Consider the following 27,338-nt stretch of genomic DNA (forward strand, 5'->3'; position numbering starts at 1 on the left):
GGACTTTTGGATGTTTATGTGAAAACAAAAGTCAAAAACCGTGAAGAAGCTGGATAATAGAAGTCATCCCTTCCGTGTCCAAATCAGTGCCAGTTTCAGTCGCCGTGAGCTTAGCTGCCGTAGAGGAGGCGGTGCTGGGCGAGAGGAACCTTACTTCTGATGACTGACGCGTCCAGTTTGTTTCTCGCAGGCGGCTCTGACCCAAAGTCCGCCTCAAAGCGTTCACCAACACACAGCCAGTTGCAAGTCGTCGGACAGCGAGAGCAGATTTCTAACAGGTGAGTGTGGATTGTTGGGCTTGTGGAGAATCTTTCCACACACACAGTTTCACTCCACAAGTCACCAGTACGACGACAACATTTTTCCCTTTGAGTGCACAACATTCAACAGCATCCTCGTTACAAGAAGTCCAGTTCCAGCGCTTGGTGAAGGGACACGAGGTCGCCGTGACTGGAGATCCGCCAGAAAGGCATGTTGTGCTGCAGAGGGAAGGAGACAAACAATTAGGCACAAGAAAGCAGAGTGTGTAATTGTAAAGAGCACAGCCTGACAAAGTGTTTTGTCCACGTGAGACATTATGTTTGTGGGTCTCTCGTCTACATATGGCAACTTTATTTAGTTTAATTGTAGAGAAATCGGGGTTCGGGGTTTGGGGGGGGGGGGGGGGGGGGGGGGGGGGGGGCACTACACTTTTAAGCCAGACCGCTCCAACAGATTGTGCAAACATCCAAAGGAGTATTTAATGCTTGACTAATTAAACATCTCTTAAAACCACTTTACTGCAGAGTGTTTTCATGCAAGAAAATCCCTGCTTTTATAAACACTTCTTAAAAATACATAGAAAAAAACCCAAAAAACAACTTCCTGGCTCTTATTTTGAAAGTTCACTCGTTGTCAACCAGCTTCACCTGTCCTTTTCATCTTATATGTTTTTTCCTGACAGGTTAACTTTGTGCATTAAAATAGGTAAAAAAAAAAATCATAAAATGCTGCAGATCATCCAATTTGAAATGAAATAGTTTAAGAAAAAAAAAAAAAAAAAAAAAAAAAAAAAGGCAAAAATTGAGTTTTACCTGTTTTGCTGAAAATTCCTCATCTCGGCCGTCACCGATCACCACATAAGTCACTTTTTTCCCAAAGCGAGAGACGATCCTCTCAAAGCAGCTCTCTTTTCCTACATTACAGGAAACCACAGGGAAAAGGAAAATAAAGAATCACATAAAGATATAAACAGATCTTTTTTTATTTTATTTGACACAGAGTAATCGGGTTGCATACGTACCTATTTTTGTGGCACTGTAGATGTTTTCGATGGGGAAGACGTCTCCCAGGCCGTAGAGCAGCACTTTGGCCAGAGCTGGAACCAGCTGAGTCGTGGTGACCTGGTGGCCTGGCCTGGAACACCAAAAAACCCCCGAAGCAGACGTCTATGCTTAGCCTTTGAGCCTCTTCACTGCAAGCTCTAAACTCCGTTAGGAGCAACACAGAAATGCACGCCTTTTACAAAATGTTTACAATGATCCACCTACTGTGGCTCAAACTGCAAAGTCTGAGTGCAGCTCACCTCCTTAACAGTTTGCTGTTTATTTTTGGCTAGAGGGATTATTAGTCTTAGAGGGATTATTTTCCTAGTTTTGTTAGGAACCAATTAAATATGAAACTAAAACATGTATGACAAGTAATTGTGGGGCTTTTTGAACACCTTCAACCTGTTAAAACGGAAGGAGGTGGAACCACAAAAAACACTCACCAGTTACCTGATTATTATTCACATGTATAATAAGATGCCTTTTGATTGGTTGTAAGTTTAGAAGTGCTCATGTCAGGAAACAGCGCCGCATTTGTTTGATTAATGCAGTTCAACCGGTTTTTGACAGTCAGCCTATTGTCTATCTGCCTTCTTCTGTCTGACATACAACTCAGTGAGTTTGTAAAAAATTAAATTAAATTAAATCTGGAATTCTGGTTTGTACCAGCTGCTGTGAACAAGCAAAAGCTGCTCATCTCTCATATTCACTCCAGTCTAAACAAACATCACTGTACCTCGAGGTCATTGAAGAAAAGATGGGTGTCTGCCAGCTCAAAGATCAGCTCCTCCATCTGCAAGCCCAAGTTCAACACAGTCGCCGGGTCCTGAACAAAATAAAACAGACCCACAATAAGCATGTTACACAATTCAATAGGTCTAATTTTTGCATTGTAAGCTCAAAGGATTCATCTTTGGAAAAACCAACCTTGCCAAACTTCTGAGCATAAGAGCCGGTGAGCAAAGAGTGGAATATAATGATGGTTTCATCCAGATCCCATAAAAAAATGCGCTGAAACACACTCCATGTTGGACTGCACTCCATATTACAGTGAACATTTTCCTGCTCCTCTAACTTTCCCATTATATTTCAAAAAGCATGAAAAAAAAAAAAAAACATAAACATAACTTGGGTTTGGACTCAGAGGCGGAGCCAGACATTTGAAACACCCGGGGCTTAGCCCAAAAGGGTAGTATGCATGTGGGATTTTTTTGGGGGGGAGGGGGGGGGTAGAAATGACTGAAAGATTAATTGGCTCTGTTTTGAGTTTTGTTCAAAAAAGAATGACTTCATATAGGGAAAAATATATATCACATGTGCAGGACACCTTAAACTAGTTTTTTAATTAAGCAGCGAGGCAGAACAAGGTCAGGGCTGTATCAAGACACAGGGACTAAACCCCAATTCAACCAGACCCAGAACTGATCCAGAATTAAAACAGGACTACAACAGTTCAAAATCAGGACTACTTGGGACTTAACCAAGACAGAACCAGAATCAGAACTAGATGATAGTAGCACTAAAAATCATCATAGACCTGCACTACACTTATTTTTTAATTCTACCAAAGTACACTATTTAGACTGAGAAAAGTTTATATAATTATTTAGCCTTGTTGTGCAAACAAGCCTGCATAACTTAATAAATGTAGAATTTGAAAAATAACAAACCTAAAAAGAAACACTAGGTACGAGATATGTCTGTGAAGGTTCTCAGTCATCCAGGTCATCGTAGTCAAAGGGTGAACCCGAAACTCTGGCTGACTGGGACCCACACCCAGTTTGGGTACCTTTGACTAGGTACGAGATACATGAGTACCTATGATACGGTGATACTTTTGGCAAACGACCATTTGACTAACATGTGTGTCTCACCTGCTCTTGTTCATCTCTGTTCTGTCCTCATTCTCCTCTCTCTCCCTCTCTGTTCCTCTCTCTCTCTTTGTGCTGACAATCATCAAATATACAGGGGAAACCAGATATTTACAAACTCTTCAGATCAAAACACAAACACTTTTTTAATTGTAACATCAAATCAGACTAAATGTTTATTTTTTTTTAGATTGATAAATATAAAAAACATATTTGTTAACTTTAAGAGTAAAGAGAGAAACTATCTGTATTTCTTAATTGCAAATGGCACCAAATTGTATTCAAAATTGAGCCACACTTATGGAGCTCCACAATTCTTTTCCTGGTGTTTTGGTTGACATCTCTTGATTTTCCCATGTCAAAGAAACAGGCTCTGTGTTTTTCCTTATATGCATCCACAGCTGTGCCACCAGTTTACTCACATGGACTCTACTAACCTATCAGAAGCTTCTTCAGCTCAGAATGGAATCGTCTGGAGTTTCTTATTAATTAACAATAAACTTAGTGTACACGTACTCCTAAATTTGATGAAAGTGATAAAAAACAGAAAGCTCTGTCTCTCTTTATTCTGACATTTAACTAATTCAAAATATATTTCAATATTTATCTAAAACAAAAGTTTACTCTAAATTGATGTTGTACAGTAAAAATTTTTATGTTTTCTCCCTAAAGTGTATGTAAATATCTGGTTACAAATGTGAATATCCTGCTGTGTACTGAAATCCCTCTTGGGCTACGTCCACACGTACACGGGTATTTTTGAAAACTGAGATTTTCTGTTTTCGTTTTAAAAAATAATCCCGTCCACACGTAAAGGCAGAAATGAAGGAAAACGCTGCTAGGAACATGCCAAAGCAGCAGGTGGCGCTATATTCCTAACCGTGTAGAAATGTTGGCCAATCAGAAGTCTAGAAGCCTCGGCGGGAAAAAGTAAACAAAGCTGGGGCATAGAAGCAGAACCGAGTGGTATGTGTGGAGGGACAGTAACTGTGTGTGTATATGTAAGCATTTAAACACTGCAGAGAGTACAATTAACAGTATTGTAGAAATTCATTTCACCGAAACAATAACATGGCGCACACTGTGACGTCAAAAAAGGCGCACATCTTTGACGCTGCGTTTTCTCCGTTTTTCTCATCCACACGTAAATGCAAAAACGGAGTTTTAGAAAATATCCACCCTGCCCGGAGTTTCTAAAAATCTCCGTTTTCAGTGACCAAAAACGCCGTTTACGTGTGGACGAAAGTAGAAAAATCTGCGTTTTCAAAAATACCCGGGTACGTGTGGACATAGCCTTGTTTTGCATAGAAATATACTGAACAACATACAAAGCATAATATATAAAATAACATTTACCTGAGTTTTTTCTTTGAAAGAACCCTCTAATGCCCATTCTTATATTTCAGTACATAACTGAAACCGATTTAGTCGGGGAGGGTAAGAACTGAAAATATGAAATAAACACACGTAAGCTAAGACTCTAAAAAAATAGCATTTGTTCGGCTTTTCATTTCGCCATTTGTTGATTCACTTGAAGAGCAAGTAACGTAATATCGGTCAAGTGATCAGTTTGATATCAATCTTTCGTGATGCACCGTCATATTTACATTATTTGTACGGTACGAATGATTTGCTTTGGTACCTGGTCAAACTTAAGCTCTCCTTAGTATGGCTGGCTCCGTTTCTCCAACAGCGCACTCACAGGCGGCAGCTGCCCCGCCCCCTCGCTCAGTCGCTTAGTGCCTGAGCTCGGATCATACCAATATCAGGGGGGATTCACGCACAGTCGTAAATTCCCACAGTGTGCACTATGTGCTTCGAATATTGTGTGTACTTTTTGTTTTATACAGTTGTCAGCCAGGCATCTAACTATGAAAAAATTACACTCCAAAAGACCCCGGGCTTCTGACAAAACAACCCGGGCTTAAGCCCAGTAAGCCACCCCCACGCTCTGCCCCTGTTTGGACTTGACATAGAAATAGTTCAGTTCCTGTAATAGTTAATTAATATATCTATCATTGTAAGGATTTCACAAATGTCAAAACAAACTTACTGCTATTAATTATATCCAGTACTGTTTAATAAGCAAATCAAATGGTTACCTCCAGGTCACTCTCAGCAGGTGGAGAGTTATCAGACTTCTTGCAGGAACTCGGTGGGCAGGAACTCGGTGGTACCCACCGAGTTCTTGCGGCCGACCTCGTCCTGATCTCGAGCTCCAGCGGGCACTGCCACAGCTGTAGGAAGAGCCGCACAAACAGGCAGGTTTTCTGGTGGGGACGCATCTAAAACGAGACCAAGAACATGAGCGTGGCAGCCAGCATAAAAAACAACCTTTTAATAAGAGAGCAGCCAAAAGAAGATTCTCATTTTAGTTATTTAGATTTTCCACTTAAATTCTTTTTGAATTCCACAGCACATTATGGGATTAAAAAGGAGAATTGGCTGCAGACTTTTTCACTTGTTTACTGAGGTGCAGATCCAGAATATTAGCTGCTTTCTTCTAGGGCTGCTCAATTAATCGAATTTTAATCACGATTACGATCTGGGCTTTCAACGATCATTAAAAATGACTGAGCCGATTATTAGCCCCTCCCTCGTGCTTTACTCTCGCGCTGCTCCGTGTGGCAAATCGAGCGCACCTCTCTATGGCAAGCCATTAGTGCCAAAATTCGCCACTTTCCTAACCCGTTTGGTTAAGAAATGGCGTAAAAAACGCCGTTTAATTATTCAAAACGCCGAAAAAACCGGTGTTCTGTTCCGACAAACGCCACTTTTTCCGCCACTCGGATGGCGCCCTGAACGCACCATCTGAGTGACGTAAAAAGCGGCGTTCAAAGACAGACGGAAACGCAGTTTTTTACGCTACTCGGCACAAAACGCCGTTTTTATGCATCTTTGAACGGCGTTTTTTACGGCGTTCTTTGCCAGCTGTAACAGCGTTTAAAACGGCGTTTTATTGAAATTATGCAGGGCACTCCCCATGGTTCCCTCATCCAATTACTTTCAACTCATTTCACCCAATCAAAGAAGAGGAAGTGCAGACCACACTAATGCATCACCGATTCACCTTGGTGCTAAGTGATTGCCTATTCAGTACCAGTGCTTGTCACAGTATTCACTTGTATTATAATCCCACTATGCATTTTGATGTGTTTAAGGCATGATCGAGCAAACAAACGACAGAATACTTTTTTCTGAAACCTTAACTGTGTTACCTGTTATGGTAGCTAACAGGTAATGAGCAGAGCTAGCTCTGCTCATTTCTGAGCTTCTTTCTTATTTTCCTCTTTACTTCTCTTAACCTTTAACTTATGTCTTAGCAATCAGATCCTGCCATCTTGCATTACTGCTTCGTGCTAGTTATGTTGACTTTTCTCTTCTTTTGTCTCCACTTTTTTCCACCCGTGTTTGGACACTCGGCGCATGGCTCCTTTGTTTACATTAGAGATCAGCTGTTAGCGCTGCGCCCTGCAGCTGCGCTACCGGCAGACAGACCCTACATCCCCAGTGAGGGAAGAGACTGGGGTGATGTCTCCCGAGGACACCTCACACACCATCTCTCCTTCCTGTAATCACTTTAAATGTGAGATCGCTCCCTGATATGATTGAGGAGCTAATGACGCTAACCCGGTCACAGTGGCAGTATCCCGGTACTCCCTCTGTGAGTAGGCTGCCCGGCTTCCAGCTGCTGCGGGCACGGCGGTCAAGTGAGCCGAGAGACAGCGGTGAGAGGAAAGGAGGGGGGCTGGCAGTGTTTGTTAAAGACGGTTGTGGTATCTCTGGGCACATCGCTGTGAAAGAACAACTCTGCAACACAGACATTGCGCTATTAGCCGTTAGCATCCGTGGAGGTAGCCTGTGACTCTCTGTGGTCCGCAGACTGCAAACGCAATCTCCGAGAGCTCGTCTTCTAATATCAGGGGACTTTAATCATGTCTCGCTGGACTCCACACTGCCCACCTTCACCCAGTATGTGACCTGCCCCACCGTAGGCAATAAAACATTGTACTTAATGTATGCCAATGAAAAAGTGGCATACAGTTCATCACCTCCCCCTGCCCAGGGAAGATCCGATCGTAACCGAGTGCGTCTTGTCCCTGTGTGCAGCCCTTACTGTGCAGGGAGCCACTAATCACCCACGCAGTGCAGAGATGGTCCGCGGAGGGCATATAAATAAATAATAAAAGCAAGTAAATGACAGTATGCTCTTTTTTTCTTTTTGAAACAAGTGGAGACATTAACTTTGATCAAAATTCTTTCCCCTCGCCATCTCCCTCCTAAGTGGTTGAACTGTCACACTGCTAGACTGCAACTGCACTCTTTGGTATTAACTTCTGTAATCCTGTAATTTCTGTGTAAAATAATTAGATTGTGTATTATATTGTTAGTTTATACACCTGTGTGCATGTGTATTTATGTATGTCCATACACATAGATGGATTGTGTTTTACTTTTTTGTGCTTGAGAGACGCCGTCAAATGGAACCTAATTCCTTGTACCGGTATGTGTTTGCGCATATACTTTGCCAATAAATGCGATTCTGATTATGAGATATTTCCCTCTGTATGGCACACACGAGTAAATTAAGTAGAAAAAATGTCATGTGTATAGCCTTTTTTAAAATTGTTTTTGGAAACCACAAGAAGAGAAATATGTGGCATTCCCTTATGTCATTTTACATCTTCACTGTCAGTAGACAATTGTGAACATATTTTGATCTGGCTTTTTTCCCTTAACTCAATAGACCTGGCACACATTCTACAAAGACAATTCTCTTCCTCTGCTTCAAGCTCTTTGCTTTAAGCAGCTAAAGGGGAGTTAATTTTCTTCTTCCAACTTAGTGCATTGAAGGTATCTTGAAGTTAGTCACTTCAAATCTCACCTTTTCCCCTTATTTTTCAGAGATTACAAGTTCATGTGTGACATTTATTTAAACCACCCTGTAGCTAAAAGTAAAAACAAACACTGTAGAAGCACTTGTGGCTGTGTCCTTTGTGCACACACATTAGGGAAAATGAAAAACATTAATTTTTAGAGTGTTTGATCTATAAACATGTACCACTGTGTAATCCCGTTTTTGGATGAACTGAGGCTTAAAAATATAGGCTAGAAAGCGACTGTACATTTCAGCGATTTTGGTTCCTTATCAGCAGAGTCAGACAGCATGAATATGATGAGGCTTGTAGAGATGACAGTAGGCAAGCAGAAAAGTTTCCTGAGGTTGGGCTGAATGAACCTAGAACACAGGGAGAAACCTAAACAAGCAGAAGGAACTTTAGCTAAATATATTGTCACGTACAGCCAAATGACTGTAATAAAGTAGGTAAGCCGTGACCATAGAAAAAGCAAAGCAATCACTGGATTGACTGTCCAAATTGCTACACACTTTTTAAGCATCGTTCACCAACAAACTGAGTCTAACAAATCATTTTCTTTACTTTGGTAATTACAGTTATTGCCTTATGTATAAAATATAATTTTAATACCAGTGTTCATTATCTTGACGTTATTTTTTTACAAAAAACACTAGCTTTACAGCCATCATCTCTTACATAATTCTACCACAATACTACCAAATTCTACCACATTTACATAATTGATTTTTAACCAGGTTATAGTCAAAGGCCAGGTGTCAATCTCAGAGTTAACGCCGGAGCTTAAAGTCAGTTTGTTAAAACTGCTTTGTTCTCGAAAGCAGTAAAATTAATTCGTAACTTTTAATTCTGAGTTGAGATGGATTCTTCAGTTCTTGGTTTGAGAACAGATGAGGGTAAATTCATTTAACCATTTACCTTGACTTAAGCACATAATTGTACTACATAGCCCTCGTCAATTCAACCCAATACCAGTATTTGACAGTAACAGGTAAGCCTCAAATTTAATTTTTAAATAGACAAGACACCATGAGAACTGACATTACAATATTTTATTTTACAAAAGTCAGTGTCTTTTAGTTCAAAGTTTGTCTGGCATCTCTTGTACATCTTGAAAATAAATAAATAAATAAAAGAAAAACACACTCTATGCAGTGTACTATAATTGAACATACAGTGGGGCAAAAAAGTATTTAGTCAGCCACTGATTGTGCAAGTTCCCCCACCTAAAATGATGACAGAGGTCAGTAATTTGCACCAGAGGTACACGTCAACTGTGAGAGACAGAATGTGAAAAAAAAATCCATGAATCCACATGGTAGGATTTGTAAAGAATTTATTCGTAAATCAGGGTGGCAAATAAGTATTTGGTCAATAACAAAAATACAACTCAATACTTTGTAACATAACCTTTGTTGGCAATAACAGAGGTCAAACGTTTACTATAGGTCTTTACCAGGTTTGCACACACAGTAGCTGGTATTTTGGCCCATTCCTCCATGCAGATCTTCTCGAGAGCAGTGATGTTTTGGGGCTGTCGCCGAGCAACACGGACTTTCAACTCCCGCCACAGATTTTCTATGGGGTTGAGGTCTGGAGACTGGCTAGGCCACTCCAGGACTTTCAAATGCTTCTTACGGAGCCACTCCTTTGTTGCCCGGGCGGTGTGTTTTGGATCATTGTCATGTTGGAAGACCCAGCCGCGTTTCATCTTCAAAGTTCTCACTGATGGAAGGAGGTTTTGGCTCAAAATCTCACGATACATGGCCCCATTCATTCTGTCCTTAACACGGATCAGTCGTCCTGTCCCCTTGGCAGAAAAACAGCCCCATATAGCATGATGTTTCCACCCCCATGCTTCACAGTAGGTATGGTGTTCTTGGGATGCAACTCAGTATTCTTCGTCCTCCAAACACGACGAGTTGAGTTTATACCAAAAAGTTCTACTTTGGTTTCATCTGACCACATGACATTCTCCCAATCCTCTGCTGTGTCATCCATGTGCTCTCTGGCAAACTTCAGACGGGCCTGGACATGCACTGGCTTCAGCAGCGGAACACGTCTGGCACTGCGGGATTTGATTCCCTGCCGTTGTAGTGTGTTACTGATGGTGACCTTTGTTACTTTGGTCCCAGCTCTCTGCAGGTCATTCACCAGGTCCCCCTGTGTGGTTCTGGGATCTTTGCTCACCGTTCTCATGATCATTTTGACCCCACGGGATGAGATCTTGTGTGGAGCCCCAGATCGTGGGAGATTATCAGTGGTCTTGTATGTCTTCCATTTTCTGATGATTGCTCCCACAGTTGATTTTTTCACACCAAGCTGCTTGCCTATTGTAGATTCACTCTTCCCAGTCTGGTGCAGGTCTACAATACTTTTCCTGGTGTCCTTCGAGAGCTCTTTGGTCTTGGCCATGGCAGAGTTTGGAGTCTGACTGTTTGAGGCTGTGGACAGGTGTCTTTTATACAGATGATGAGTTCAAACAGGTGCCATTCATACAGGTAACGAGTGGGGGACAGAAAAGCGTCTTACAGAAGACGTTACAGGTCTGTGAGAGCCAGAGATTTTCCATGTTTGAGGTGACCAAATACTTATTTGCCACCCTGATTTACGGATAAATTCTTTACAAATCCTACCATGTGAATTCATGGATTTTTTTTTCACATTCTGTCTCTCACAGTTGACGTGTACCTCTGGTGCAAATTACTGACCTCTGTCATCATTTTAGGTGGGGGAACTTGCACAATCGGTGGCTGACTAAATACTTTTTTGCCCCACTGTAAACAACAATCTTTCAAAAGAATATTTCTAGATGAATTGTCATTTGAACTATTTCCTGGAAACTTTCTGAATACCACTTATTTTGCATGGCTTGATGCATGCATACCCCAGTTGTCTTAACTGGACTATAAATATAACTATATACACAATGAACAGTCATTTGTAAAAAGACTTTTAAAATGTAAAATCTTTAAGAAGCCTGAGTGCCAGGAGCAATCCCCTTTAAGAACACTTACAATAACAACTTCATCCCAGAAGCCCACAGGTTTTAACCACAGCTTCCCAGCATCAGTTCATGTATGCAGCTACACCTTTCCAAATCCCAGGGATCCTTTTAATGCATCGTTCATAAGATCTTTGAATTGATCTTCATCTGCAACACCTCTTGGGAGATACAGGGATAAGCTGCACGTTGATGTGTATGGGATGCGCCGCATCCCTGACTCCTGATCGTAAAAGTCTATGTTGCAGGACTGTGGGAACCCCAGTGGTGGAAGTAAGTCAGCCCCAGTTATAAAGACCAGGAGCTCTTCAAACGTGTGGTCCACCTCTTGCTCTGTTAAAATACATACAAGTGTTAAATAAGGTGCAATGTGTAGATTTATAATCAGTTACACTGACTGCATAGTAGAGCAGTTGCGTTAATGACTATTTTGGAGTCAAAAACAGGTTGTTAGGCAAAACCATTATTGCAAAGCATTGTATTAAAAAAAAAAAAAATTACTCAAAGCAATCCTGCCCTCCTAAGACAGTAAATTAATTTTGGTCCTCCGAGTCAAACCTATATGTCAAGGACTGTTTATGCAATGTGTATTTTTTTTAATGTTATTCATTCTGTCCTTGCAAGAGTACATTGGCTTTCTAGTGATGTCACATTTGCGTGGGTGTTGTCATTGCACCACTCGATTACCCTAGGACACTAATATACAGGAGGTTTCGTTATAGTCAATGGAATACCTGAAGGTTCTTCTAGTTAGGCAGTGCATCTAATTAACAAATGACCTTTGCCTCAAAGGGAGACAGAATAACACAATTTGAAACCTGTCTTAAACACTGCAAAAATACTGGGGGCGATCGTGGCTCAAGAGTTGGGAGTTCGTCTTGTATTCGGAAGGTTGCCGGTTTGAGCCCCGGCTCGGACAGTCTCGGTCATTGTGTTCTTGGGCACGACACTTTGCCTACTGGTGGTGGTCAGAGGGCCCGGTGGCGCCAGTGTCCGGCAGCCTCGCCTCTGTCAGTGTGACCCAGGGTGGCTGTGGCTACAATGTAGCTGCCATCACCAGTGTGTGAATGTGTGTGTGAATGGGTGGATGACTGCTTTAGTAAAGCGCTATACAAATACAGGCCATTTACTTAATTCTCAGATGTGCTAATACAATTGAATCATAAATTTTACCATATTTTAAATACAAGTATGTAATATAACTATTTAATATTTTAGTGTTAGGAGAAGTTTTCGGTCATGTAATAAAATTAATGTTTTACCAGAAATCACAATGAAAATCAAATTACATCCTATCAGTCTAAACAAGCAAGATCTGGTAGAGATGACAGAGGATAAAAGAAATAATCTTCCAAAAATATTTGTTGTAGGTGGTTTCCTTTCAAATACCTCACCTAAAAGGTAAAATAATCAAAAACTTCCTCATATGCTCTAAGAAGGGGTGGATTTTGCAAAGTTCTAAGGTTTTATTGCACCCAAGTGTTGTTTCAATTTAGTTGTCTGTATTTTGTATTGTGGACACTGCATGAAATGCCTGAAGCAATTCAAACAGAAATAAGACATGTGTTGTATTCTATGTACTCACCCTGAATGGCCATAAGCCACCATTCCCACTGAAAGATGGTGGCTTCCTCATCTTCACGTCTGTTACTTCCAGCTGGACTCCATCCAATGCATTAATGCATGTTGAAAGGGCAAAAATATTCCCGAGATACTGTTAACATTATTAAATTTGAAGGCTATCATACAGTGGTATTACTTTAAACTGAGTAAAACGGTATTTTGATAAAAGTTAAGGTCTCCGTTTGTTTCAGAAAGAGCATACTGTCATTTACTTGCTTTTATTATTTATTTATATGCCCTCCGCGGACCATCTCTGCACTGCGTGGGTGATTAGTGGCTCCCTGCACAGTAAGGGCTGCACACAGGGACAAGACGCACTCGGTTACGATCGGATCTTCCCTGGGCAGGGGGAGGTGATGAACTGTATGCCACTTTTTCATTGGCATACATTAAGTACAATGTTTTATTGCCTACGGTGGGGCAGGTCACATACTGGGTGAAGGTGGGCAGTGTGGAGTCCAGCGAGACATGATTGAAGTCCCCTGATATTAGAAGACGAGCTCTCGGAGATTGCGTTTGCAGTCTGCGGACCACAGAGAGTCACAGGCTACCTCCACGGATGCTAACGGCTAATAGCGCAATGTCTGTGTTGCAGAGTTGTTCTTTCACAGCGATGTGCCCAGAGATACCACAACCGTCTTTAACAAACACTGCCAGCCCCCCTCCTTTCCTCTCACCGCTGTCTCTCGTCTTGTCCGCCCGCAGCAGCTGGAAGCCGGGCAGCCTACTCACAGATGGAGTACCGGGCAGTGCCGGGATACTGCCACTGTGACCGGGTTAGCGTCATTAGCTCCTCAATCATATCAGGGAGCGATCTCACATTTAAAGTGATTACAGGAAGGAGAGATGGTGTGTGAGGTGTCCTCGGGAGACATCACCCCCATCTCTTCCCTCACTGTGGATGTAGGGTCTGTCTGCCGGTAGCGCAGCTGCAGGGCGCAGCGCTAACAGCTGATCCCTAATGTAAACAAAGGAGCCATGCGCCGAGTGTCCAAACACGGGTGGAAAAAAGTGGAGACCAAAGAAGAGAAAAGTCAACATAACTAGCACGAAGCGGTAATGCAAGATGGCAGGATCTGATTGCTAAGACATAAGTTAAAGGTTAAGAGAAGTAAAGAGGAAAATAAGAAAGAAGCTCAGAAATGAGCAGAGCTAGCTCTGCTCATTACCTGTTAGCTGCCATAACAGGTAACACAGTTAAGGTTTCAGAAAAAGTATTCTGTCGTTTGTTTGCTCGATCATGCCTTAAACACATCAAAATGCATAGTGGGATTATAATACAAGTGAATACTGTGACAAGCACTGGTACTGAATAGGCAATCACTTAGCACCAAGGTGAATCGGTGATGCATTAGTGTGGTCTGCACTTCCTCTTCTTTGATTGGGTGAAATGAGTTGAAAGTAATTGGATGAGGGAACCATGGGGAGTGCCCTGCATAATTTCAATAAAACGCCGTTTTAAACGCCGTTACAGCTGGCAGAGAACGCCGTAAAAAACGCCGTTCAAAGATGCATAAAAACGGCGTTTTGTGCCGAGTAGTGTAAAAAACGGCGTTTCCGTCTGTCTTTGAACGCCGCTTTTTACGTCACTCGGATGGTGCGTTCAGGGCAGCGTTTGTCGGAACATAACGCCGTTTTTTTCGGCGTTTTGAATAATTAAACGGCGTTTTTTACGCCATTTCTTAACCAAACGGGTTAGGAAAGTGGCGAATTTTGGCACTAATGGCTTGCCATACCTCTCTGCATTTCGAACACGTGTCACAACAATTAAGAGCAGCGGTCCCCAACCTTTTTTGCGCCACGGACCGGTTTATGCCCGACAATATTTTCATGGACCGGCCTTTAAGGTGTCGCGGATAAATACAACAAAATAAAACTAGTACCGGTACCGAAAAAAAGAAAATGTATTCATAACACACGTGGAAAGACCAAGGAAAACCGAGTAAACTATAAAAACGATAACAAAATAACGCTGAAAACCGATAAAAACCCTGAAAACTATACTTTTCACACCTGAGCCTCAACTCTCGCGGCCCGGTACCAAACGACTCACGGACTGGTACCGGTCTAAGGCCCGGGGTTGGGGACCGTTGATTAAGAGGACCCGAGGGAAGCTCGGAAAGCTAAGCAGAAGTTATTTGGAGAGGAGAGTGACTGCCGTTGGTTGAAAAGAGAGGTAAAAAAAAACTTCAGTGGTGTGGAAACATTATGGGTTCGCGGAGTCAGACGTGGATCAAGTAGACATAGTGTGTAAACTTTGCTACAGTGTCGTAGCTGCACCACAGAGCAACACTGCAAAGTTCACTAAACATAGATGTTTACATTTTTCATTTATTTTTTATATTGCAAACATTTGCACTGTTATCAGTATTTGCACACTATTTTATATTATTTTTTGACAATCTTTAAAGTCATTCAATACATTGTTATTGTTAAATAAATATCGTCAAATAATCGAGATCTCAATTTCAGTGAAAATAATCATGATTATCATTTTTGCCATAATCGAGCAGCCCTACTTTCTTCACACTTCAGTGTAACCTGGTCTAAAGCTGACAGTTTAATGTCTGATCCAACTACTTTAGATCTTAAATTTCTCATCTGCATCTCTGAAATGTCTGAAAGAAAACAGAAAACAAAAAACAGAACAGTTCTTTTATAAATTCCTCCAGGATGTAGAACAAATTGCATCTTGAAAATGAAATTTTAGCCAAGTGCACAGGAGAACTGATAAAAAATAAATAAAATAAAAAGTACACTATACTTCATCCTAACTGTTTAACTAGTTTGTTAAATATTTCTACACAATAACACAAGCACCTTAACAGTGTGTGCAGTATTCATTTAGTTATTTTTCAGGTTTTTATTTATGTAAAGTTAACTTAGAGAAAGACAGTACCATGAGACGTTTTGGTTTAAGTATTCTTACTGTGCTTTTTCCTGCTTTAAATGTAGGTATTGAGAGTGGAGAGATATTTTGCTGCTATTGTTAATAATCATCATCATTACCATTGCATTAATAATATAATTTACAGTATTGATATTGCATTCAGATGTTTAAACATTTTGGTACCCAATTAGCCTTTATTACAGGTGCAGTTATAACCACTTTAAACTGTTGAGTTGAATCTATAATCTTAAATGTTCTGAATGCTTGTTATAATCTTAAGTGTGTATGTGCTGATTTTGTTGATTCTGAGTACACTCTGTACAGAGTCAGAGTGACAGGAAACTGCAGGCTTGCAGAGCGTTTGCAGAAATGAAACCGAAAGCAGAATCTAACTGCAGGTTATTCTGAGGAGCTGGTTAGACGAGGCTATGTGAATAACTAGGGTATTCAAATTGTCTGTTATACTTTTGTATTCTTTTATTAAGCTTTTAGTAGAGGTTCTTGATTAAAACATTTATTCAGTAGATTACATATACATAGTTTCAGTTCGGTTATGACATATATGAGAGTGGCTTTTGTCTCTCTGTCTGGTAAAAGGTCAGAAGTGCAACGGGTGAATTGAGAGAGCATGTAAGGTCGACACATACACACACACACACACACACACACACATACACACACACACACACACACACACACACACACACACATTCGTTAGACTCATTTATAGGTGAGAGGTTAGTCATGTTTGTCTCTGGAAAAGAGGAACAGTTTCTTGTTGTCTCTGCAAGAAAGAGGAACAGTGTCTGGCAGGATGTGGGGCTCGCGTTCCAGACGAGACAGAGATAATGTTCTTTTAAACTGTGTTAAAAGTCATTGTGTTTTTGATCTGACCTATGTATGAAATGTATCGGTGACGTATGAAGGGGCGTCATTAGTTCAAACCCTGATGGTATAAATATCTGTTTATGCTTTGATTAAGTCGGAGATCAGTTCCTGTCTGCGAACAGGCACTGGTCTTCCCACACGTGTATTCATTAAAATCAATTGCTTGACCAAGATCTTCTGGACCTGGTTGTTTGTACTCTCCTTCCTCAATATTTGAACCTTAACAACAGCTATTTACCATGTGTTGTAGAACAAAGTGCTGACAGTTATTTAAGGTAAAGAAACCAAAGGCAGAAAAAAGGTAAAAGGCAAAAGATAATGAAAAGCCAAAAACCTCTAGGAGGCAGTCCAGCTGAGGCGGCCTCCTCTGATTTCACTGCTGAATATCCAGCAACACCTGCACCGCCACTGTGGTCATCACTGTTAGGTAGCCCAGCAGGCACGTAGCTGGGAGGAAGAGTGTAGTACTGAGAGAACTGACTCTGTCCCAGAGAGTTATAGCTGCTAAAATGCTGGAGAGAAGTGAAACAACATACAAACGTGATCAGCAGAATGATGGGAAAGGACTCCACGCAGGGCTGAGTAACAATACGCGGGAACAATCTCATCTTTTCAAGAAGTTCTAATATCACTGAACATAACACAAACTCAGGTTCTGTGTCAGACAGTAAGATGAACCCTCTGTGATCAAAACTTGATCCCAAAAGCATCCACTTCCTGTGGATTTCTGCCCTCACTCAAAGACAAAAATACAGAAGTTTGAGCTGAACTTTTGCTCACATTACAAATGCTTTTAATATCCTTTTATAGATCACTACGTCTAGCATTCTAATCTCCAACCACAGCACACAATAAACATGTTGAGCACACACATACAAGACTTCTGCATTCCTTGCTTGAGATTTGCACCATATTAACACTTTGCTCGCATACATTCATAGCTTGAAAGGAATTTTTTCCTTTGAATTTTTGGTCATTTTAAAGGCAGTTTTACACTCCGGTGCACCAACCGCTCTTAAAAACACACACAAAGATAATTTTATTCTTCATCTTACTGGAGAATCACTGATTCTCACCTGATGGGCCACCGCCGAGGCGGTTGTAGTCGCAGCTGTAGCTGAAGGGATGTTGGAATACACACTGGATGTTGTGAAGCTTGAGCCTAGAGAAAGAAACATTCGCATTAAAAGAGATGCAAAGTCTAAAATATAAAAATAAAAATACTTCTACATGATGTTATAATGGCAAGAGAGGAAATCAGAGCTGTGCCGCTGCAGGTTCTCCTTTACTGTGTTCTTCAGGTATTTGCAGACAGTGAGACAGAGTGAGATGGCAGCTTGCCTTGGCTGGGGTATGAGTAGTGCAGCTGGCCTGGCTGGGTTGAGGTATATGTGGAGCTGAAACTGAGAAACCCAGGCTGGCCACCAGAGGGCGCATCAGGCAGCCCTGTCTCTGTTTTTATGCCTGGCCACATAGCACCTGAAGATGAAAGAGAGCAATGGAAGCTGAAGATGAAGAGGCAGCAGGGGAGAAAGTGGGTCACTGAAGATGCAGCAAAGTTAGTAAACTGGGTACTCCCGTCAAGATTTGTGTTTTTGTGTAAAAGCAGGGTTTAAAAGCAGACTGGTTCAGTGCCAAAGCACAGTGAGGCTTTAAAAGCAAAGTCATGAAGTGTGATGCTTGGATTCTAGAGAGCAGACTGTCCTTAAAAAGGGTCGTCCTAAAAGAGCAGGCACTAACCAAAAGGTGGGAGACCGTAGGTCTGGCCTGTCTGGGGGAAGGATAAGAGCTGGGAGATTTCGCTTTCTGTATCATCGTACCGCTGCAGGGCTTTCTCTTGACGCACCTGAAGCTGAAGCATGGCAAAGGTTGCATTGAGAGTGGTGAAGAAGAAGGAGAATTGTAATTGATTTTCCTGTAAAAAAGTCTGTTTCTTTTTTACTACAGATGAGTACACAGTGGACTGGGCCAGAGGAGGAAAAAACAGAAAATAAAGATAAAGACTGACTGAAACTGTCTCCTAAAATCCAGCTTTGCTTTGGCTAAGATAGAAAATGTGAACAGAAAATGAGATTCTATCTTAACTATTTGCATGAACTTTAAACCACATCTATGTTATCATACACAAAAACAACAGTTACAGGAAATCAGTAAAGTTACTATGCAAATTACTTCATGCAGACTCACCGGCAGCTCCTGCGAGTCATCCATCTCTGGAGCGGAGCGGCCCGAGATGTCTGCACACTCAGCCTACTCTCTGTACCTGGAGAGCCTGGCGGGACCCTGCTTCACACCACCACAGAAGCAAAGAAAAACAGGCACAGAGTCAATGGTGGGAGCACAGTCTTATATAGTACCCCATATGTGACTTATATAGTACCCCATACAGTGGGGCAAAAAAGTATTTAGTCAGCCACAGATTGTGCAAGTTCCCCCACCTAAAATGATGACAGAGGTCAGTAATATGCACCAGAGGTACACTTCAACTGTGAGAGACAGAATGTGAAAAAAAAATCCATGAATTCACATGGTAGGATTTGTAAAAAATTTATTCGTAAATTAGGGTGGAAAATAAGTATTTGGTCACCTCAAACAAGGAAAATCTCTGGCTCTCACAGACCTGTAACGTCTTCTGTAAGAAGCTTTTCTGTCCCCCACTCGTTACCTGTATGAATGGCACCTGTTTGAACTCATCATCTGTATAAAAGACACCTGTCCACAGCCTCAAACACTCAGACTCCAAACGCCGCCATGGCCAAGACCAAAGAGCTTTCGAAGGACACCAGGAAAAGTATTGTAGACCTGCACCAGACTGGGAAGAGTGAATCTACAATAGGCAAGCAGCTTGGTGTGAAAAAATCAACTGTGGGAGCAATCATCAGAAAATGGAAGACATACAAGACCACTGATAATCTCCCTCGATCTGGGGCTCCACGCAAGATCTCATCCCGTGGGGTCAAAATGATCATGAGAACGGTGAGCAAAGATCCCAGAACCACACGGGGGGACCTGGTGAATGACCTGCAGAGAGCTGGGACCAAAGTAACAAAGGTCACCATCAGTAACACACTACGACGGCAGGGAATCAAATCCCGCAGTGCCAGACGTGTTCCGCTGCTGAAGCCAGTGCATGTCCAGGCCCGTCTGAAGTTTGCCAGAGAGCACATGGATGATACAGCAGAGGATTGGGAGAATGTCATGTGGTCAGATGAAACCAAAGTAGAACTTTTTGGTATAAACTCAACTCATCATGTTTGGAGGAAGAAGAATACTGAGTTGCATCCCAAGAACACCATACCTACTGTGAAGCATGGGGGTGGAAACATCATGCTATGGGGCTGTTTTTCTGCCAAGGGGACAGGACGACTGATCCGTGTTAAGGACAGAATGAATGGGGCCATGTATCGTGAGATTTTGAGCCAAAACCTCCTTCCATCAGTGAGAACTTTGAAGATGAAACGAGGCTGGGTCTTCCAACATGACAATGATCCAAAACACACCGCCCGGGCAACAAAGGAGTGGCTCCGTAAGAAGCATTTGAAAGTCCTGGAGTGGCCTAGCCAGTCTCCAGACCTCAACCCCATAGAAAATCTGTGGCGGGAGTTGAAAGTCCGTGTTGCTCGGCGACAGCCCCAAAACATCACTGCTCTCGAGAAGATCTGCATGGAGGAATGGGCCAAAATACCAGCTACTGTGTGTGCAAACCTGGTAAAGACCTATAGTAAACGTTTGACCTCTGTTATTGCCAACAAAGGTTATGTTACAAAGTATTGAGTTGTATTTTTGTTATTGACCAAATACTTATTTTCCACCCTGATTTACGAATAAATTCTTTACAAATCCTACCATGTGGATTCATGGATTTTTTTTTTTCACATTCTGTCTCTCACAGTTGACGTGTACCTCTGGTGCAAATTACTGACCTCTGTCATCATTTTAAGTGAGGGAACTTGCACAATCGGTGGCTGACTAAATACTTTTTTGCCCCACTGTATGTGACTCCCCCCTCCCCTTGAAAAAACAAATCCCTCTCCTACTTGCTTCCTGTGGAATTACAGTTGTCTCTTTAGATGCAGATAAAGTACTCGACTGGGTAAACTGGATATTTTTATTAGCAGTTTTTTCTTCATAAATTTAATGACAATACAGCTTGATGTTACTTTTCAAAGCTTCAACCTACAGAAGGGCACCAGACAGGGCTGACTACTTTTCCCCACACTTTTTGTCATTTTCATTGAATCACTAACAGCAGTAATCTGACAAAATGTAGACATTAAAGAAATTCAAACTGAAAATACAGACCATAAGATGAGTTCCAGTTAAGCATCATAACTGCTTTAAAAGCCTTAGCATAAACATCTCTCTGACAGCCTGATGGAAATTCTTTAAAAAATAACTAAGTCTTCACTGATCCAGCGTAAACTAACATCTATTTGAATATTTGTCAGAAAAAGAAAATACAAAATTTGTAATCATGGCATGAGAAAGGGTTAAAGAACATCTTATACAAGACAGAAACTTTATTTTGTTTCAAGAACTAGAATCAGCCACAGTAAATTTCTTGAATATCAGCAACTGAAATCCATCATGCAGGATCCAATCATCTGAATCTACAAATACCTACTTGGTAAAATTATTTTAAAATATCTGTGCCCCCAAATTGTTATCAAAAATGTATAAGTTATTATTTAAAATTGATTCCTACCGCTGCCTGCTGGACACTGCTGCCCCTCCCTGGGATGTGGGTACTTTTTGGCTCTGAGGTGCATGGCTGGATGTTCTGGTGTGGTCGTTGACCTGCTCTATTGGGGGTGTTAGTTCAGGATGGCTTGGACCTGTTCAGGAGGGCCTCTGCCTGGTGCTGGGTAGTTTTTAGGGACCTGGGGCCCAGGTGCCCAGTTGTCAGCTCGTGATAGGCTAACTGGCCTCTGCTTCTTGGCAACTCTCACACTTGCTAATGGATTGGAGGTTTAGTTTCAACAACTTTTGGTGCTCAACAAAATATAGTCAACTGACTAATATGAATACACCAAATGGGTTTTCCATCAATTGAATTTTTTCTTCCCTAATGGCACAAGCATGTATTAAGATGACAGGGCCAAGATTTTGACACAGTTTTTGTGTTTGTTGTTGACCTGCGATTGGTTCTCTTCTTTGAAAATTTAGAATGACTTATGTTTTAGTTTTATATTTCTTGTTGTTCATGTGTTTTGTTATTCTCTCACTCTCCCCAGTAATGTCACCCGCCTTCTAGGAGCACAACCACTACTACAAGTGTCACACTTGCATTGTTGAGTACTCCCCCACCTAGTGGTAAGTATTTATGGTACAGGTACAGCCTGAGAGAATGCCTGAACGTGTTAGCCCTGAGTTCAGGGCTAATGCTTGCTTACAGACAACTCTCCACAAACATTTGTTGATCCGCCATGGCAGAAGTGTAGCAAAAGTGAAATGAAGGTAACTGAAACTTATTTACAAATCTGACCACACAAACAGCAAGTTGGCTTAGTTTGGCAGAGAGCTGTCAAATCTGTTTCACCCGTCATTCATCAGTTGCTGAATTTGTGGCCGCTCCATATCAGTGCAATTTATGAAATATAAGATTATGCATTCAGTGTTGTACACAATGAAAACATTCACAATGCGAAGCACAAACTATTTTAATATTAAAGACACAGACAACAAAAAGTTGCATGCATAGGCAAGCTTGCTCATGTGCATTTAGAACATTGAGATGGTTAACTCGTTCTACAGCAGTTTTTTTTAATTTCGTTTCCTTCCATTTTTGACTATTTGATAAACAAAAAATGGTTGTTATGAACAGGTAAACGATATCCCAAATAATAAAATCAGGTTAAAAATGTGTTTATCTGGACAAACTTTGAAAGCCTAGATGGAAGCAACATTGAGAATGTGACTTGTGTTTTTCCTCTTTGTATTATCTTGTGAGTTAACTTAAAGTCACTCATATCATCATCTTTGTGTTAATAGTTTTCTCACTCAGACAAAATCAGACTGTCACAGCGGGATTAACAAGTTATTGGGTGAAAGCAGGTAATCAAGACTTTCAGCAGATTTGCAGTTTCTTTGACTCATTAATACATTTCATCCAGACTTTTAATGGCTTCTTCTTTAGATATTTTTTTCCATTGATCTGGAATTGCTCCACTGCCCTGGAAGTTTTTCCCATGGTGCTTTTCCAGTTGTGTTTTAAATTGACATACAAACCACTTCCAGAATGCCAGATCAGACCCATCAAGGGTAATTTTCCAGGTATCATATGGCGGACCTGCAGTTTTGTATTGTTTGTGGGGAATGGCTTTCTCAGAATCATATTCAGGGTAAAAACTGCCATCACTTTCAACTTTTGTTGTGCAGAAGGTGACGCTGAGTTCTACTGTATCTTTATAGCGCCATCCTTCTATCCCAGAGGGTCGATGAAAAGGAGTGCTGTGGTCATTAGGATTGTGATCTTTCTTGGTGTTGGTACAAACAGCTGCACAGAATGGACACTCTAGTTACACAGCTGATCTATGAGGATTTCTTCAGGCTTCTTCCTGGATTCATTCAGCGTAACCAGGGAGAGGCTATACATGTCCTTAATGATGGGTATAAATCCTTTTTCTATCTCTTCCTTGAGGAAATCAAATTTTTTTATGTCAGTGAAGTTTACAGAAGGAATGTTGTCAAATGTCAGCTTATCCTTTAGGACATTACAAAATTCATTCAGCCACATGTCTGTGTTCCCTCTCTGATTTTGGACCTTTTGTGTTGCAGTAAATAAAGCCTGAGTCACATTTGTTTTGATGTCATCAACAATTTTCTTGAGTATACAGTGGGGCAAAAAAGTATTTAGTCAGCCACCGATTGTGCAAGTTCCCCCACTTAAAATGATGACAGAGGTCAGTAATTTGCACCAGAGGTACACTTCAACTGTGAGAGACAGAATGTGAAAAAAAAAAATCCATGAATCCACATGGTAGGATTTGTAAAGAATTTATTCGTAAATCAGGGTGGAAAATAAGTATTTGGTCAATAACAAAAATACAACTCAATACTTTGTAACATAACCTTTGTTGGCAATAACAGAGGTCAAACGTTTACTATAGGTCTTTACCAGGTTTGCACACACAGTAGCTGGTATTTTGGCCCATTCCTCCATGCAGATCTTCTCGAGAGCAGTGATGTTTTGGGGCTGTCGCCGAGCAACACGGACTTTCAACTCCCGCCACAGATTTTCTATGGGGTTGAGGTCTGGAGACTGGCTAGGCCACTCCAGGACTTTCAAATGCTTCTTACGGAGCCACTCCTTTGTTGCCCGGGCGGTGTGTTTTGGATCATTGTCATGTTGGAAGACCCAGCCTCGTTTCATCTTCAAAGTTCTCACTGATGGAAGGAGGTTTTGGCTCAAAATCTCACGATACATGGCCCCATTCATTCTGTCCTTAACACGGATCAGTCGTCCTGTCCCCTTGGCAGAAAAACAGCCCCATAGCATGATGTTTCCACCCCCATGCTTCACAGTAGGTATGGTGTTCTTGGGATGCAACTCAGTATTCTTCTTCCTCCAAACATGATGAGTTGAGTTTATACCAAAAAGTTCTACTTTGGTTTCATCTGACCACATGACATTCTCCCAATCCTCTGCTGTATCATCCATGTGCTCTCTGGCAAACTTCAGACGGGCCTGGACATGCACTGGCTTCAGCAGCGGAACACGTCTGGCACTGCGGGATTTGATTCCCTGCCGTTGTAGTGTGTTACTGATGGTGACCTTTGTTACTTTGGTCCCAGCTCTCTGCAGGTCATTCACCAGGTCCCCCCATGTGGTTCTGGGATCTTTGCTCACCGTTCTCATGATCATTGTGACCCCACGGGATGAGATCTTGCGTGGAGCCCCAGATCGAGGGAGATTATCAGTGGTCTTGTATGTCTTCCATTTTCTGATGATTGCTCCCACAGTTGATTTTTTCACACCAAGCTGCTTGCCTATTGTAGATTCACTCTTCCCAGTCTGGTGCAGGTCTACAATACTTTTCCTGGTGTCCTTCGAAAGCTCTTTGGTCTTGGCCATGGTGGCGTTTGGAGTCTGAGTGTTTGAGGCTGTGGACAGGTGTCTTTTATACAGATGATGAGTTCAAACAGGTGCCATTCATACAGGTAACGAGTGGGGGACAGAAAAGCTTCTTACAGAAGACGTCTGTGAGAGCCAGAGATTTTCCTTGTTTGAGGTGACCAAATACTTATTTTCCACCCTAATTTACGAATAAATTCTTTATAAATCCTACCATGTGAATTCATGGATTTTTTTTTCACATTCTGTCTCTCACAGTTGAAGTGTACCTCTGGTGCAAATTACTGACCTCTGTCATCATTTTAAGTGGGGGAACTTGCACAATCGGTGGCTGACTAAATACTTTTTTGCCCCACTGTATTCACAGCTTCATCTTTGTGACACATGTAGATGTATTTCTGCACTTCTGCTTTAATGAAAGCTTCTGTTTGTTTCCTTGGATTTGTGATGTACGTGATGAAGTCTTCAAAGTTTTCTTCCTCAGCGAGTGACCTCAGCATATGCTGTTCCAAGTTCAGTCTGTTCCCATTGAATGCTGGGAAATTACACCTCATCCTTCCAGCGAGATCAATGGAAGTCATGTTACAGACAGCCTCAACAGTGGAGACTTTCAGTTTCTCACAGATCAGTTCTCCAAGTACAACAGCAGAGTTTCCTATAAAAAAAGCTTCCAAAAGCTGTGTAATACTGTGTTTTCTTGCTTTCCAAATAAGTGATTGGATCATTATTCATTTTAAATTTCTTGTGTGACTGTAGAAGCCAACTCTCTGCCTTGTAGAACACGTAGAGCAAGAGATCAACTTTAAACTCCTTGTTTAAAGTGCATTTCCTCAGTGACAGAAACTTCTGAACTTTTTTTCTCACATGATTGGCCATTTCATGCAAATATGTTTGCGTGTAGCCTCTTGCAACTACAGGTTTGTTTTTGATTGCACCAAGTGACTCTTCTTCAGCTTGGACAATGAGCGATCTGATCTGTTGTTGTTCTTCATGGGAGAAAGCACCACGTGAAAAAAGTTTTTTTGCAAGTGTCCAGATAACCACCTGCCTTCTTATAACCTGAATGTTCACCAATGTCTGATAATTTCTTGTATCTGCCTTTTTTTTTTTGCATTCATTTATAAGAGTTGGCTCAAAACCAAGTTCTTGAAGGATTATAAACTGATCATTTTTCAAGTTAATTTCTTCAACAGGTTTTGTATCTGCTGTTAATTCAGTAACCCAGCCGCTCCAAACAGAGCTGAACTGTCTTTGAAGCTCTTCTTTATCTTTGGCCTTATCCTTCAGCTCCTGAGCGAGCTCTTTGCTCTTCTGTAGCAGTTTGTCCTCAAAATCTGATTTCCTCTCATCCAGCTTTTTACAGGCTTTCTTCTGCTGGATAATGCCATCCAGTTTTCTTTTCACCATTTCACTTGATTATTAAGAAATTCCTCAATGTCTATTTCAAATCGTCCTCTCCACTGAGTCAAGATCTCTCTGTCTTTGTCATCCTCAAAGTACTTTGTCATTTCTTTTCTGACTTCATCATATGTTTTGCTTGTTTCTTTAAGATAAAACTCTTCAACGTCATCCATTTTCAATTCTCTTATGAAGTTGGTTTTCAATGGCCAACGTGTTGCTCCTCAGGGTCCAGGTCCAGCTCCCATACTGGACTTCCAGTTTTCTGTACACTGCAATTTCCAGTGTGTTTTTAAAACTGAAAACAAAACTTTCATTCAGCAGTGCAGTCCACAGGTCCTGGATGTTTCTTTTGAACTGTGAGAGAGTGATCCCAGCAGACTTTGAAGCTTTAGAGAGGATGGTGTTCTTCACTTCCTGGATGCTCTCACTGTAACCTGGATTTGGAGGAGCCATGGGTGGACTGCCCTCCCACAGCTGGGCACAGTATTTCTCATCTTTCCGAACATCAAATTCAATGACATCTCTGAAGCATTCTGCATCACAAACTTCCTCTTCAGCTGCTAGTTTGGCCATCTGGTCCAGTTTTTCCTGCAGGCGTCTCTTTCCATCCATGTTTTTCTCTGCTGCTGCAACATCTGTGACATTCTGGTGAACAAACACACAACTGGGAGAAAGTTTAACTTTCTTCATCCTCATGAAAGCCTGAACAACAATCTGCAGAATGTCTTGCATCTCAGATAGATTCTCTCCAAAGATGTTGATCAGTGTCAGGTTTCCCAGACCAACAACAAGTGTTGCCAGTTCATTGTCATGATGAAGAGTGTTGTTACCTTCTAACTCAAGAGCTGACAACACAAAAACTCTCTGGTCCCCCAGTTTCTTGATGACTTCTTCTAAAAGACTGGAGGTCCATGTTAAAGGCACATGACCTGCATCACTATCCATCAGCTCCATCGGGTGTCCTGATATCATCAGCTGTGCAGCCAGCTCAGGGTATTTAGACCAGTCAGTGTTTCTGCTCACTCTTTGTGTTGTTTTATGGGCTTCATAGATCTGTCCCATTTCTCTGAAGATGTGCTCCAAACCAAAACTTGCAGACTGAAATTTCTTTGATATGTCTTCAAGCTCAACTTGTTTGGCAGAGAGCGGTCAAGTTTGTTTCATCGGTTTTTTATCAGTTGTTGATTAATTTGTTGCTGCTCCATATCAGTGCCATTTATGAAATATAAGGTTAGCAGATGTTGACAATTAGATGGACTATTCTGCATTCAATGTTGTACACAATGAAAAAAAAATCAAGCAATTCAAATGAGATGAAGCATAATCTATTTTATTATTTAAGACATAGAAAACAAAGAGGTGTTCAAACTGATTACAGTTGTCTTTTTTCACTTGACTAAACA

General features: G+C 41.4%; 1 protein-coding gene and 1 pseudogene across 1 annotated transcript; both read right to left on the reverse strand.

Moving 5' to 3' along the window:
- Window positions 1-167: 167 nt before the first annotated feature.
- On the reverse strand, window positions 168-18,671 carry LOC143414782 (protein phosphatase EYA3-like). Its single transcript, XM_076879614.1, has 11 exons — window positions 18,648-18,671; window positions 18,201-18,312; window positions 17,802-17,939; window positions 17,537-17,622; window positions 16,795-16,972; window positions 5,318-5,463; window positions 2,235-2,318; window positions 2,039-2,133; window positions 1,283-1,395; window positions 1,074-1,174; window positions 168-479 (listed from the first exon to the last, which is right to left on the reverse strand). The coding sequence occupies exons 1-11, from the start codon at window positions 18,669-18,671 to the stop codon at window positions 399-401; spliced, it is 1,158 nt and encodes a 385-aa protein (XP_076735729.1). The 3' UTR covers window positions 168-398.
- A 3,863-nt stretch (window positions 18,672-22,534) lies between these two features.
- On the reverse strand, window positions 22,535-26,997 carry LOC106675838 (interferon-induced very large GTPase 1-like; annotated as a pseudogene).
- Window positions 26,998-27,338: the final 341 nt, after the last annotated feature.

This window comes from Maylandia zebra, linkage group LG22, assembly GCF_041146795.1.
Source record: "Maylandia zebra isolate NMK-2024a linkage group LG22, Mzebra_GT3a, whole genome shotgun sequence".
NCBI lineage: Eukaryota > Metazoa > Chordata > Actinopteri > Cichliformes > Cichlidae > Maylandia > Maylandia zebra.

Coding starts and splice junctions, on each gene's coding strand:
- LOC143414782 (XM_076879614.1), bottom strand. CDS start 18,671: ATGGATGACTCGCAGGAGCTGCCG. Junction 17,623..17,801: donor CTACTCATACCCCAGCCAAG/GCAAGCTGCCAT, acceptor TTCTTTCTCTAG/GCTCAAGCTTCACAACATCC. Junction 16,973..17,536: donor CCTCGGCGGTGGCCCATCAG/GTGAGAATCAGT, acceptor ACTTCTCTCCAG/CATTTTAGCAGCTATAACTC.